Source organism: Chiloscyllium plagiosum, chromosome 29 (genome assembly GCF_004010195.1).
Source record: "Chiloscyllium plagiosum isolate BGI_BamShark_2017 chromosome 29, ASM401019v2, whole genome shotgun sequence".
Taxonomy (NCBI): domain Eukaryota; kingdom Metazoa; phylum Chordata; class Chondrichthyes; order Orectolobiformes; family Hemiscylliidae; genus Chiloscyllium; species Chiloscyllium plagiosum.
In genome coordinates this window covers 31,623,563-31,639,103 of record NC_057738.1, presented here as the reverse complement: position 1 = coordinate 31,639,103, position 15,541 = coordinate 31,623,563, and the positions used below count along the sequence as shown (strand labels likewise).

General features: G+C 41.9%; 1 protein-coding gene across 2 annotated transcripts in view; it reads right to left on the bottom strand.

Moving 5' to 3' along the window:
- The window catches only part of glb1 (galactosidase, beta 1), an 83,159-nt gene that overhangs the window by 29,229 nt on the left and 38,389 nt on the right, over window positions 1-15,541 (bottom strand). For both annotated transcript variants that reach the window (XM_043719431.1, XM_043719432.1), the window contains exon 15: window positions 6,844-7,083. In XM_043719431.1, the coding sequence (XP_043575366.1) occupies window positions 6,844-7,083 (240 nt within the window). The remainder of the gene's footprint in view (window positions 1-6,843; window positions 7,084-15,541) is intronic.

Genomic DNA, 15,541 nt, shown 5'->3' with positions numbered 1-15,541 from the left:
ATATTGCTTGCAATTCTGGTCTCCTTCCTATCGGAAAGATGTTGTGAAACTTGAAAGGGTTCAGAAAAGATTTACAAGGATGTGCCAAGGTTGGAGGATCTGAGCTACAGGGAGAGCCTGAACAGGCTGGGGCTGTTTTCCCTGGAGTGTCGGAGGCTGAGGGGTGACCTTATAGAGGTTTACAAAATTATGAGGGGCATGGATAGGATAAATAGTCAAAGTCTTTTCCCTGGGGTGGGGAGTCCAGAACTAGAGGGCATAGATTTAAGGTGAGAGGAGAAAGATATAAAAGAGACCCATGGGGCAACGTTTTCACGGAGAGGGTGGTACGTGTATGGAATGAGCTGCTAGAGGATGTGTTGAAGGCTGGTACAATTACAACATTTAAGAGGCATTTGGATGGGTGTATGAATAGGAAGATTTTGGAGGGATATGGGCCGGATGCTGGCAGGTGGGACTAGATTTGGTTGAGATATCTAATCGACATGGACGGGTTGGACCGAAGGGTTTCCATGCTGTACATCTCTATGACTCTATAACAGTCTAATCTAGTCTAAAATAATAGTGTGCACTGTACATCTCCAGCTGTTTTTGTACGTTTGTCATTACCTACAGCCTAGCTTTGAGTTCAGGCTGACCATAAGATTTAGGAGCAGATTTAAACGATTCGGTCCATTGAGTCTGCTCTGCCATTCAATCATGGCTGATATGTTTCTTAACCCCTGGCTTCTCTGCTTAAACTTTGATCCCCTTACTAATCAAAAACATTTCTATCTCTGTCTTCAACACAGTCAATGACTTGGCCTCCACAGCCTTCTCTGGCAATGAGTTCCACAGATTCCCCAACCTCTGCCTGAAGAAATGCTTCCTCATCTCAGAACTAAAAGGTCATTTCTTCACTCCATGGCTGTGCCTTCTGGTGCTAGTTTCTCCTACAAGTGGCAACATATTCTCCACATCCAATCTATCCAGGCCTCTCAGCATTCTGTAAGTGTCAATCAGATCCCCCTCAACCTTATAAACTCCATCAAGTAAAGACCCGGCGTCATCAGCCGCTCCTCACATGTCGAGCCCTTCAACCCTGGGATCATTCTTATAAACCTCCTCTGCATACCCTCCAAGGCCAGCATATCCTTCCTGAAATATGGGGACAAAAACTGCTTACAATTGTCCAAATATGGTCTGACTCAGCATTAGACAGCCTCAGCAGTAGATCTCTGCTCGTGTATTCCAACCCTCTTGAAATGAAAGTAAGCATTGCATTTGTCTTCCTATCTGCCAACTTAACCTGCATGTTAACCTTGACAGAATACTGAATCAGGATTCCTCAGTTCCATTTTTCTTCAGATTTCTAAAGCCTTTCTCCACTTAGAAAAGAGTCTCTGTCTCTTGTCTTCCTACCAAAGCGCATAATCTCACACATTCCCACAATATATTCCATCTGCCACTTTTTTGTTCATTATCCTTGTCTATCCAAGGCGCCTCCCCACTTCCTCAGGACTACCTATCTTTGCGTCATCTGCAAACACAACAACAATGCTCTGTGTTCCTTTGGGTGAATATATAATATATAATATGAATAGTTGTGGTCCCAAAAATGACCCCTGTGGAACTCCATTAGACACTGGCTGCCATTCTGCCTCCCTATCTTCTATCAATCAGTCAATCCCCAATCCATGCCAATACTTTGTCCCTAACATCATGGGCTCTTATCTAATTTAGCTGTCTCCAGTATGGCACTTGTCAAAGACCTTCTAGAAACCCAACTGTTCATGTTCACTGCCTTTCCTTTGTCTAACTTGCTTGGTACCTTCTTAATTAATTCTAACAGATTTGTCAGGCATGACCTCCACTTGATGAAGCCATGCTGACTCAGCCCTATTTTAGCATGCATTTCCAAGTACTCTGCAATCTCGTCCTTAATGATGGACTCTAAAATCTTATCTAAAACTGAAGTTAGGCTAACCAGCCTATAATCTCCTGTCTTGTGTCTTCCTCCTCTCTTAAACATTAGCCATTTTCCAATCCTCTGGAACCCTCCATAACTCCAGTGATTCCTAAAAGATCACCACCAACGTCTCCACAATTTCCTCAGCCATCTCCTTCAGAATCCTGGGGTATAGCCGATCTGGTCCAAGTGATTCTGAACTGGCTACCTTCCTATTTCATCTTCTCCCCTCATTACTTTTTTTTAAGTTGTCCTCTGCTGGTTTCTTAACTCCTTCCTAATCCTTTGGCTCCACATTAATCTTCACCAAATTGTATGTTTTTTCCCTTTTGTTTCGATGCTCTCCCTGATGTCTCTCGTAAGCCAAAGTTGCCTCATCCTCCCCTTAGTATGTTTCTTCTTCTTTGGGATGAATTTCTACTGTACCTCCAAAATTACACTCAGAAACTCCTGCCACTGTTGTTCCACTGTCTTCCCTTCCAATCAACTCTGGCCAGCTCCTCCCTCTTTCTTTGGAAGTACCTTTACTCAATTGTAATATTGTTACACCTGATTCCAGCTTCTCCTTCTCAAACTGTCCCCTTGGGGTTCCTTCATTTTAATCTCCCTAATCAAGTCAGCCTCATTACACATCAGTAAATCCAAACTGCCGGTTCCCTAGTGGGCTCCAAAGAGCAACCTTGGAGACATTCCTTTTCTCGGCATCTGATTTTCCCTGTCCTCCTGCGAATTGAAGTTCCCCATGATTATTGCATTATTATTTCTTACATGCCTTTTCTATCTCCTGATTTATTTTCTGCCTCACATCTTGACTACTGTTAGGAGACCTATACATAACTCTCATTGGTCCTCAACTCTACCCACACAGATACTACACCTCCTGACTCTACATTGCTTCTTTCTACCAATTTAATTTCACTTCTTACTAACAAGGGAACCCTGCCTTCTTCTGCCCAGCTGCCTGTCCTTTTGCGAGAATTAAAATCCTTGGATATTTAGTTCGCGGCTCTGATCCCCTTGCAGCCATGTCGCTGCGATACCCATAACATCATACCTGCCAAATTTCAATCTTCGTTATAAACTCATTTACTTTGTTTTATATGCTGCATGCATTTAAGCACAACATCCTCAGTCCTGTGTTGACCACTCCTTCTCATAGTTGTCCCCTAAACCTGCTGTGCCTGAAGGTAGATTCCTGACCCTTTCCACACTCTCTGTCCTCTACTAATTCTGGAAACTTTAATAATCTCCCCTGAGTCCTTCCCTGCTTTACCTTTTTCCATAATTTTCCATGCAATTTGAACCCATGCTCCCTACTCCTGCTGAGCCTGATTGGTTTGACATGCAGATTGCTCCAGACCTTTCTATAAACTTGGATTGTTCCCTCCTCCCTCATTAGGTCCACCGTCCCCACCGTCCTCCACAACTGGCACCTTTCCCTGTGGCTGCAGGAGGTGCAAAACCTGCCCCCACGCCTCCCCTTTTACCACCGTGCAAGGCCCCAAAGAATCATTCCAAGTCCGGCAGAGATTCACCTGCATTTCCTCTAACCTGATTTATTGCAACTGTTGCTCCCCATGTGATCTTCTCTACATCGAAGAGGCCACGCGCAACTCAGGGACTGGTTCGGGGAACATCTATGGTCTGTACGCTCCATTCAACCCCATCTTCCCATCACTATCCATTTCAACTTCCCCTCGCACTCCTCCAACAACATATCAATCCTGGGTCTCTCTACCATCAAAATCAGACAACACACAAACTGCAGAAAGAACACCTCATCCTCTGCCTCGAGAGTTTATAACCATACGGCCTTAACATAGAATTCGCCAGCTTTCAAATCTCCCCAACCCATCCCAGGTCCAGCCCTCCCTCTCCGCCCCGCTCTCTTGATCTGACCTAACCTGTCCATCTTCCTTCCCACATATCCGCACCACTCTTCCTACTGACCAATCACAATCACCACATACCTGCATCCACCTATCACCATCCCACTTACCTTTCCCCCAGCCCCACCCTCTCCCTCTATTTTTCAGCACCCTTCCCCTCCCCAGTCCTGAGGAAAGGGCTCAACCTGAAAGATTGACTCCCCTGCTCCTCTGATGCTGCTTGACTGGCTGGCCTTTTTCCAGCTCCACACTTTATCAACTTTGACAATACAGAGCTCATAGTTCATCCCACCTCCTTTCTCTTCCAGCTTTTCATTCACCTTTGTGAGCCAAGCAGAGATATCCCTAAAGACTTTCTCTCAAGATTGAATTTCTCTTGAGCTAGTGGTTCATCCCTTTTACTTGGCCTTTCATTTTCCTATCCACTGAAAACTGATATTTTAAGCTCTCACAACGTCAGACATTAAGTGTTCTGTTCTTTTATACTCCATTCTATAATTATTTCTTGAATCATCTGTGCAGTTTCTGTTGTGTCTCCATGCACCGTGATGAGTGGTTGGTCACAGCACAGGGCATACCTGCAATTGCTGGTTCTGCAGTGTCTGTGATGTAGAATATTGGTAACATCCAGGCTGGTTGTTAACACTTGCCCTCCTGATTTATTGATCCTACATATTGAATTAGCGAACTGTTGTATACTGGAAGGTTTTCCTGACACACGCCTCACAAACTGAGGTGAAAACTGGGCATTTCCTTGGTGCATGCAGAAGGCCACATCTTTCTGTGTTGCTATGCTTAGGTATGGCACTGTCTCTATCAAATTGAGTTTGTAATTCGAACCTGTAAACTTTGCTAATCTGAGAGGACCGCATCATACTTACGTCCATCCTTCTGTAGCTCTTAAACTCTAAGCCTTCAGTTTGTCTAATAAATCTTTCTGATTAACTTCTATGGGGTAGGTGCATTTACCAATTCAATAATTCTTTTACTCGTTCTCCATCTAGAAATCCTTCCCTTGCATCAGCTAACAAAGTGGTCCAAGCATTCTGTATGTTCCTGTCTTAATTACATGAATTCTAGTGGATGAGTATGGAAGTTTAATCAGACCGTGAGTAGGTCTTCTAATGAGATCCATAAATTTCAGGATCTTTTGGCTCTCTGACTGTTAATCCCTACTTGTTAAGTCTTTGGAGACCTCATTCCCAATTGCTAAGCAAATCTTAATGGCTTGTATTGCAACATGCAAATCAAGAAATCAATGTTCCGAATATTGTTTAAACATTTTGAATTCTGGTCTGCTGTGTCCCAATTTAAAATAGGGAATTTTGCATTTTAACAATATGCCTTTGACTTCCCTTGCTTGCTATCCAACTGGCACACACCCTGATTAATTGCCTTTCTCGAGTGAGTTAAACTGGCCTCTTGATAGGAATGTGTCTGCTTACTAGCAAGCTGTGTTTTCAACACTGACACTTTAATGAAAGAAAGACACCAAAAGTTGTCTCATGCACTTTATGCCCATTTAAGACCATTGACCATGAGCTGTACGTGTAGATTAACTTGCTTGCTGACTGTTCAAGTTTGATCGCTCTCATCAGTATGATATTTTCCACCATGGTTATTCTTGACATTAATGATAACAGTCTAATAATGGTTGCTTATCAGGGATCGATTAACTCCATGGGTTAGTTCATTTAAAAAAGTAAAACATGTTACAAGTTATGAAATAGGTGTTATAACAAACAAACTAATTTCTGAGACTGTGTGCTGCTTATAGCCACATAGGAAACTAACTGCCAGGCAAAGCCACAACAAAGCAAGGTACATATACAACATTCACCATCCCTACAATCAAACTATATTAGATCTTGGCCAGCTAACATCTTGAGTACACTTCTAGTTGCTGAGAACGAGACTTTGAAGTATTCACACTGTGAAGCCAGACTAAAGAAACTCAACCTGAGAAGATACCTAAAACGGTAACTGCTCTAAAAAGACAAATCCAGAAAATTATGCTGCATTAAATTAAACTGAGGACAAAGAGTTACAGACTCAAACTATAAAATACAAGTCTGACGCAAGCATCTATTTACACACCCACACTCAGACAGAATGATTTAACATGTGGCATGGCCTTCTGATAGAATAATTGAGGCAAAAATTGCCTCTGTTCAGATTATGTCATTTTCTATACCATAACTCTCAAGATGTCACCACACTCACGACTCTGACTCCAGCATCTGCAGACCTCACTTTCCCCTAGTGATTTCAACCTGACTGCGAAGCCTCTTCCAAGGATGCCTACCTTGAAGAAGTTCTCCGCCTCTCTCTACAAAGATCTCAGTAAGTCCCTCTCTCACTGTACTCCCCAAATCCACCCTAATTCCTAATAATACAGGTGACCAGGCTAAGGCTCTACAAGGACGAAAGTGTGGCGCTGGAAAAGCACAGCAGGTCAGACAGCATCAAAGGAGCAGGAGAATCAACGTTTTCAGGCAAAAGTCTTTCATCAGGACTCTCCTGCTCCTTGGATAATACCCGACCTGCTGTGCTTTTCCAGCACCACACTCTCGACTCTAATCTTCAGCATCTGCAGTCCTCACTTTTGCCTAATGATCGAGAGACACAGGTTCAAAATTCAACACAGCAGATGGAGGAACTTAAATTCAATTAATAATTCTGGAATTGAAAACCAGTCTCAGGAACGATGACCATGATATCTTGGGTTGTCATAAAAACCAACTGGTTTGCTAATGTCCTTTTTTACCTGGTCTGGCCTACATGCGACTCCAGATCCACAGCAAAGTGACTGACTCTTAATTGCCCTCTGAAGTGGCCCAGCAGGTCAATCAATTCAAGGGCAATTAAGGATGGGCAACGCATGTTATCCTGACATCCATTCAAAACATGTAGTAGACTCTCAGAACAAGAACGACACTTGCTTGAAATGTGTTACATTCCATGCTCATGGTTATTACTCAGACGTAATTCAAATCTTTCACTTACCTTAGTCCATCCAGGAAATTTAAGGTATGTATCTTGAGGTAGATCTGGAATACCATTTGGAATCACAAAGGTACCTAAATAAAAGGCTGGCACACTCGCATTAACCTCAGCTGGGGCTTCTGGAGTCATCCTCTGGAATTTGTTTAAGTAGCCACTTGCCACCACTTCGTCAATATTTAATGAATAGATGGTCCAGTTGGTCAGGATGTTTGAAGCCAAAGTTAGATTTGTTACCAGTCCCTGAGGGGGGAGAGCAAAATAAAGAGACATTTTAGACAATTTGCCAGCAGTTGATACTGATGCTGCTGTTGCCTTGCCATCTGTCAACCAATGAAGTAACCTCAGACACCCAAATACACAAAAGGAGTCAGTGCCTTGTATTGAGAACAGGGTCAGAAATGGAAATGCATGCATGACCAATTCCCATTTGCCTTTTGAGATATAAATGGGGTGCAGACCTTCTCTCTTACTGGGGGCATTCTGGATAAACTCCTTGGAGAAGCCTATGAACAGTCACCTTTATCATGCCTTCAGCACATGGGGTCACTGGGAGGTACCTGTTGGGTCTCAAGCCCATGGCAGATGTTTGGAGGCATGAAAGAGCAGAAATCCGAGAGCTCCAGGATGAGGACATGGTCCTGGCTCCACTTGAAAAAGAACAATTTTCCACACTTCACCCAACTTCACAGTGAAGAGGACTGAAACTGGAACACATGTCACTCAACTAATTAAGAAAGATGATGTAGAAGGAAACCAGGGATATGCTATCAGGAATTTACTACAGGCTGTAACAAAGGACTGTGTGACTGAAAAAAGTTCAGCTGGTCAGATCACCAGTATGGATTTGTAGAGGACAGAATACACCTGACAAACCTGGTCATATGAATATACAAACTAGGAGCAACCTGCTCAACCATTCAGTAAGATTGAGGTTGATCTGTTTGCGTTCAAAATCCCACATGCCCATCCTCTACTGACAGCTTTGGATTTCCTGACCTAACATGAATCTATCTACCATGGTCTTAAAATTATTCTGAGGTGAAGAGCTGGAAGGTTGCACAACTCTCAGAAAAATGTTCCCCTCATCGCCATCCTAAAAGGATGACCACAAATTTTAAAACAGTGACCCCTAGATCTGTAATGACCCAAAGGTTAAAGTGTCTATTCCATGTACACCCTTTCAAGGTCATTCAGGATCTTACATACTTCAATCAAATCTTCCCCTACTCTGAATTCCTTACCTTTCCTCCGACACCATTAGCTTCTACTTTGCTCAATGACCTTTTACGTGGAATCTTGTCAAATACCTCTTGGAAATCAAAGTACAGTATATCGGTGGGCTCCCCTTTATCCAGAGCACATGTTACTCCCTCAAAGAATTCCAATAAGTCAGCTCTGATTTTCCTTTCACAAGATTATGCTAACTGTTCCTGATTAAATTGTGTTTTTATAACTTCCTCAATGATCGATTCTAAAATCTTCCCACCAACAGACATCAAGATGACTAACCTATAGTTTCCTGTTTTCTTGCTACTTTCCAGTCTGATGGAACCTTTCCAGAATATAAGGAAAGTTGAAAAGTCAACATCTAAGTACTGATTATCTCATTTACTACAGGAAATCCAAGGTTGTCAGCAGGAGATGGGCATGTGGGATTTTGAAGGCAAACAGATCAACCTCAATCTTACTGAATGGTTGAGCAGGATGCTCCTAGTTTGTGTGTTCATAGGATCAAGTTTGTCAGGTGTAATCTGTCCTCTACAAATCTATGGGTGGCACGGTGGCTCAGTGGTTAGCACTGCTGCCTCACAGCACCAGGGTCCCAGGTTCAATTCTAGCCTCAGATAACTGTCTGTGTGGAGTTTGCACATTCTCCCCATATCGGTGTGGGTTTCTCCCACAGTCTCAATGAATTGGCCATGCTAAATTGCCCATAGTGTTAAGTGCATTAGTCAGAGGGAAGTGGGTCTGAGTGGGTTTCTCTTTGGAGGGTCGGTGTGGACTTGTTGGGCCGAAGGGCCTGTTTCCACACTGTAGGGAATCTAATCTAATCTCTTTTAAAACTCTAGAATGAAGTTTATCTAGATCTGCAGACTTGTAACTCCATCAGTTGGCTCATAACCTTAATGATTATAACTTCATCAAGTTCCTCTCTTCTTTCCACTTCCTGATTTACAAATATTATTAGAATTTTGTTGGTATCCTCTAAGACAGAAGCAAAATACCTATTCATTACGTCCGTCATTTCTTTATTATCCACTATAAATTCCTCACTCTAAACTCTAGATGGTCTACACTCACTTTCCCTTTTTATATGGCAAGAGAAACTCTTGCTATCTTTTTATATTTTTAGCTATTTTGCTCTGATGCTCTAATTTAGTTAATCATTCTCTGCCATTCTTCATCTTTGAGCAATGATCTGCTTTGTCCTTAAGTTTTTGAATTGAAGATCTTAACTTCCTTAATTAATCCAAGCTTTGTTTTCTTCGGAATGTACTTTTTCTGAGTATTCTGAAATGTCCCTTTAATATTTGCCATTGATTTATCTCCTGGCCCAGTTTACTTCAGTTGGCTGAGCTTTAAGGGCCACACAATTGACCTTAATTAAGCATAAAATACGAGTCTTGGATCCATTTTCCCTCTTTCAAACTTCAATCATATTATGACTAATGCTACCTGGATAGGCCCTTACTCAGAGGTCATTACTTAATCCTGTCACATCAAATATTTTGAAGTTGTGACTAAAGTAGTGGCATGGGGAATATTTATAGATTTTAACTTATTGGACTTCCAGGCAGCATTTAATAATGTTTCTCATCCAAGGCTGTTAGTTAAAGGTGGTGAAGTTGAAGATTATGGAAGTAAATGGTTAAAACACAGAAATAAGCCTAAACATAGACAACACTCTAAATGAAATAGTTTATTTTGGACACAAAAAGGAGTAGGACAGGATAATTTCTAAACAATGAGAAGCTTGAAACTGTGAACTTCCAAAGGCAATTAGGAACCTAGGACATAGATCAACACAATCTTGTGAACAGGGGCTGAAAATAATCAAAAAAATCTAATGGAAAGCTGGACTTTCTTTCGGAAGAAAACTAGAAGGGAAGGGGTTAGAAGTCCCACTTGAGTTATACAAAGCCCAAATCAGGCAACATCTAGATTGCTGTGAACCATCCACTTAACACATCTTTGCAAAAATACAGAAATACAGGTGCAGCAAGAACAGCTGTCTGAGGAGCATTGTACATCATGGAGACACCTGCAATCTTTTAACTCCTCTTATTTCCTTTAGGTCAAAGAGGTGGCCATGGGTACTCACATGGGTCTCAGTTATTCCTGTATCTTTGTGGGGTTTGTGGAACATTCCTTGTTCCTGTCCTACCCAGCACCCACCCAGAACTCTTTCTCTAGTACATCAATAACATCATCGGTAACATGTGCTATGGATAAAGGGGAGCCCATTGATATCCATTACAAACCCACCAACTCTCAATTACCTCAACTATATATTGAAGGTGGCATGGTGGCATGGTGGCTCAGTGGTTAACACTGCTACCTCACAGTGCCAGGGAGGTGGGTTTGAATCCAGCCTTGGGTGACGATCTGTGTGGAGTTTGCACATTCTCCCAGTGTCTACATGGGTTTCCATCGGGTGCTCTGGGTTCCTCTCACAGTCCAAAGATGTGCAGGTTAGGTGGACTGGCCATACTAAATTGCCCATTGTGTTCAGGGATTTCAAGGTTAAGTGCATTGGTCAGGAGTAAACATTGGGTAAGGGAATGGGTCTGGAAAGGTCACTCTGGAAGGTTAGTGTGACTTGTTGGGCTGAAGGACCTGTTTCCACACTGTAGGGATTCAATATATCCTCACATCCCATATCCTGTAATGACTCCATCCCATTCTCCCAGTTTCTCTATCTCCATTGCATCTGTTTTGATGACACCACCTTCCGCACCTTTTTCCTCAACTGAGGATTACCTGTTACTGTGGTCTACACCAACCCTAGCTGTGTCTGCCCCTTCTCCTGCACTTCTGCGCTTACCTCTTCTCTTCCCTCGCACAACAATAACAGGATTCCCCTGGTTCATTTAAACCTCACCAGCCTCCACACCCAAAGGATTGCAAGCCACCATTTCTGCCACCTCCCAAGGGATGCCACATATTCCCTTCCCCTCTTTGTCAGCCTTCTGCAGGGACCGCTCCCCCCGGGGCACCATGGTCCACTCCTCCTTTATTCCCAATATCTCTCCACGCCCCCATGGCACCTTCCCATGCAAGTGCAGAAGGTGTAATACCTGTCTGTTTACTTCCTCCATCCTCACCATCCAAGGTCCAAGACACATCCTGCCAGGTGAAGCAGTGATTTACCTTACTTTATTGAATCTAGTCTACTGTATTCGCTGCTCACAATGCTGTCTCCTGTACATTGGGGAGATGAAATTGAAGTAGGAGTTGATACAGGACATGCTGAAACGGGGCTCACAGACACAAGATGGCCACCAAGCCATAAAATGGTCACTTAGCACACAAGATGGCCGCTGAGCCAGTACGTAGAAAAATACAGCAAAGTATATACAAATACTGCCTGAGGCTAACAGGATACCAGCACAAAAGACATAGAGCATAAGTGATTAGTTTATGGCAGGTGGGGGAGAGAATACACATCAATAACGTCTACTGCCCAACGAAGTGTCTGAAGCCAGCCACCACTTTCAATGGAAATGTTAAATACCTGAGACTGCTTGTGTACAAGTGTTAATACTTCAGGTCTGTCGTAATGGAAAACAATCTTCCTTCTCAGGAAGAACAATCACGACCACTGAAACTGAATGATTTTGTAATATTTTCTGTAAACAAACCATGCTGTACAACAAAGACTTGAACTTGAACTATTGTACCACAAAATGTGTAAAATATCACGACACGTGCTCCGAGAGTGAGAGAAGACTCGTAGCTGACAGCTGTGCTGACGAACGTCTCTCTCTCCCTGGAGCTCCTGTTTCTTTGTACAATAAACTCTGTCGTTGAATCCCAATTCTGACTTCGAGACTGGTGATTTTCCCCACATCAATATGCAAAACACCTATATTCTGCTGGTAAAAATGACAGGGCTTTCAGTTGCCTGCCACTTCAACACACCACCACGTTCCCATGTCAACATTTCTATCACAAGTCTGCTGCAGTGTTCCAGTGAGCCTCAGAATATACCTGAAGAACACCATCACATGTTTTGCTTGGGGACCCTGAAGCTACTAGGACTTAACATCAAGTTTAATAATATTAGAAAGTCTGATTCTATCCTCCTATTTTTTTTGCTCATCTCTGCAACCCAGTGTTGTTATTACATGGATTGCTTTAGAATAGCCAATCCATTTTCACCTACTTTCAGGCCTATTATCACAGTACAGTATATAGTTGGCTTTCAGCACAACGACCAATTATATGCTCCACTCAGCTCTCATTTATCACTTTTTCAGCTTCTCTTCTCTCCTGGCCTACCATCCATAATCCCCTCATTTATCTACCCCGCTCATATCTCTCTCTCTGGGCTCCAAATCCACCTATCACCTCAGCTTTCCCTTCCCTCACCACTCTCCCAAACTCACCTTCAGCACAAATACCAGGTTTCCCTAGTTGCTATCAGTTCTGATGAAAAGTCAACGATGGATTTGAAACATTAACTCCGCTTTCTTCCCACAGATACTGCCAGTTCTGCTGAGTTTTGCCAGCAATTTCGGTTTTTGTTTTGAATATCTAGCATCTGCAGGTCTTTGTTTTATTTTGAAAAAAAATGCACTGCTCTTAATGGTGAACTGCCTTCCTGAACTGCTGTAGTCCATGAAGATTATAGCTTTTGCCAAAGAGCAAACTGCTATGGTTGGGAGTTGCACAAATGCCACACTGGTTAGGGACAATTAATTTCTTTCCCAAAAAGGACATAAGTAATCCTGTTGAAGTTCCAAATCCTGTCTCTCAGTTCTATCCAGTATTTAGTCAGCGCAGGCAGACACATCTAACTGAAGACAAGAAGAATGACCCCCGGTCTAGCTGACCTCTATATTTATACCCAGACACATTTCAGATGATGAAGAGTACATCATCAACTCTATAAGTTTCAATGATTGTGCTCCCCACATATTTTTGGTCAATACGTATCTGTCAGAGTCTACATAAATATATATCAGTCAATCCTTACACAGGAGCAGAGTTGTTCATTTTAGCAACACGCCAACACTGTCTCCCAATCCGACCCTGAGTGACAAAGGCAGAGGAAGCATTGAAACACCTCACACCATTCCAACTTGGAACAATATCACCGTTCCTTCAGTGTTACTGGATCAAAATCCTGGAACAATTTCCGAACAGTACTGTGGGGGCCCCTATACCACATGGACTGAAGTGGTTCAGGAAGGCAACTAGATTTGGGACTGCAGACATAGAACTGCACATTACTTTCTCCTCTTATTGGTTTTGCACTAGTAAAAAGGTACAAAATTTGAAAGTGAGCTGATGGTATCTAACAATCATAATTTTAGTGACTTTGAAATCCTCAAAGATTCGGTTAACACCTTCCCATAACTCCAAAAGTAGTGTTGCTGAACTCCCAACCTATAGTTGTCTTAGGTGAAGAATTATTGCTTACCAAACTAGACACTGCTCGTGTTTCTAGATAAGATAGTGGCTTCGTGGTGTCAACTTAGTAGCTAAATTTTATTGGCCAATTCTACTATTGCACATTTAAAACGTTCAGGTTTTACTGGGACATTGCCAGCATAGATGCATCTTCATCACAGCTGCAGCTCAAAGAACTGGCTCACAACCACCTCCTCAAGAATGAGATGAATAATGGCCTAATTGGTAATACCCACATCCCATAAAGCAATTTAAAAAAAAAGTGATTAATTTTGCTGACCTTATACCATTTAAGATAAAGTTACATGTTTGGGTTTCAACTATATGTGCTACTGAAATGTTTGATGTGTATGTTCATCCTTATCTGTGTAGGTCATGTTGGATATTTGTGCTGTAGTTTTACAAGATGTTTGAAATTTGATAATGCGCTGGTGGTCAAGGGCCCCTTGTTACAAGACAATATTCAGAGAGAGTGAGTGAAATATCAACCCACCTTATGGTTATATTTGGGCATTCAACATCTACAAGGGAACATGAAGAATAGTATAAATAATAAATAAGAGTATAATAGATTGAAAATCATGGGCTGAAGCCAATCATTCAAACAGACCTTTGTTCTTCCAAGTCACATTTTTCCTGTTTTTAAAAAAGTGACTGAACAAAGTAAACAAACTTAATTTCTACGACAAGAATGTAGTCTTTTTTTGCTAGGTTCAAGAGCAAGATTGATGATAATAACTTTATTGTAATAGCAGACAGATATTTAATCTAGGCATATGACATTTTATCACTTTTATTCTTTTACTTTATATTAATCTTGTTAAGTCATATTGAAGTTCTATAATATCCTCCATGTAAACTATCTGTAAGATTTCCTATTTTTTTTTTGGAACGGTAGCAGCACAGTGGGCTCCAACCATACCAGAAAATTCTCCAAAAGAAACACTACTTTTCAAAATATCTCTACAGCAAGTAACCGCATCTGAGATTAAAAACTGAGTTCTCCAAATCCACAGCTATGATAAACTGTGCTTTGCAGACTTTGGGTTTCCTCCTGCAACCAGTCTCAACCTCAACATCTCAATTAATCAGAGATAACCTTATATTCTCTTCATTATTAATTCTGCCTACAGATGTTAACACAAACTCACTATAATGCGATTGATGAATTGGGGACACTGTTTCTAAAGTGCGAACTTTTAAAGAGTGTATTGGTTATAATGCGATTCTGGCCCCATTAGATGGTGCTGCTGTTACATGATTTTGATATAACACTAGCATGAGAATGGAACTATCAGGTTATAGCAGAAATGACTGTATTTCCATTCTGGAACATTGCTTATCACTTTCCCTGCCTCAGCTCATCTACTGATATCCTCTCTTTCTCTAACTACCACAGTGCTTAAATTCTGATTTTGCATATACCCTGGTTTCTTTCATCCCACCATCAGGCGCTCAGCTCTATATTCTCTCCCTATACCTCTTGGCATCTCTCTCCTCTTTTACGAGACTGGGTAAAGTCTAACTCTTTGGTTGTGCTTTTCATTATCCATCTTGATAGCTTGGGTGTCAAACTTGTTCTGATCATGCTCCTGTGAAGTGTCTTATATACAAATGTGAAGTGTGGATGCTGTTGCTGAGTGTAGATATCTGCATGTTGGTGGTGGGAGCAGAGGTCACACACAAGGAAGGCAGCTCATGTTCTGACACAGCTTCACAGCCAATGATGTGTCTATTGTTTGTGTTTTGTATAAAGTTAATGAAAGCATCCAAATCTCAAATCCAGCTCAGCCTCCTCCTCAGGTTCTCAACATCAACCTTGAACAATTCAATTCACTCCATGCAATATCTAAAAATGGCTGCAGGCACCAAACAATGAAACATCTATGGGGCCTTGCCAACATTTCAGCAATAGTATCAAAAGCCCCAGAACAAGGCACATCCTGAGTCAAGCTGTTCCAGGTCAGTTACAACACAGACATCTAATCGACTTGGAACTATATTATTATTCTTTCATACATGCCGAGTTAAGATCCTAAGAGCACTGTGGCTGTAGCTCCAG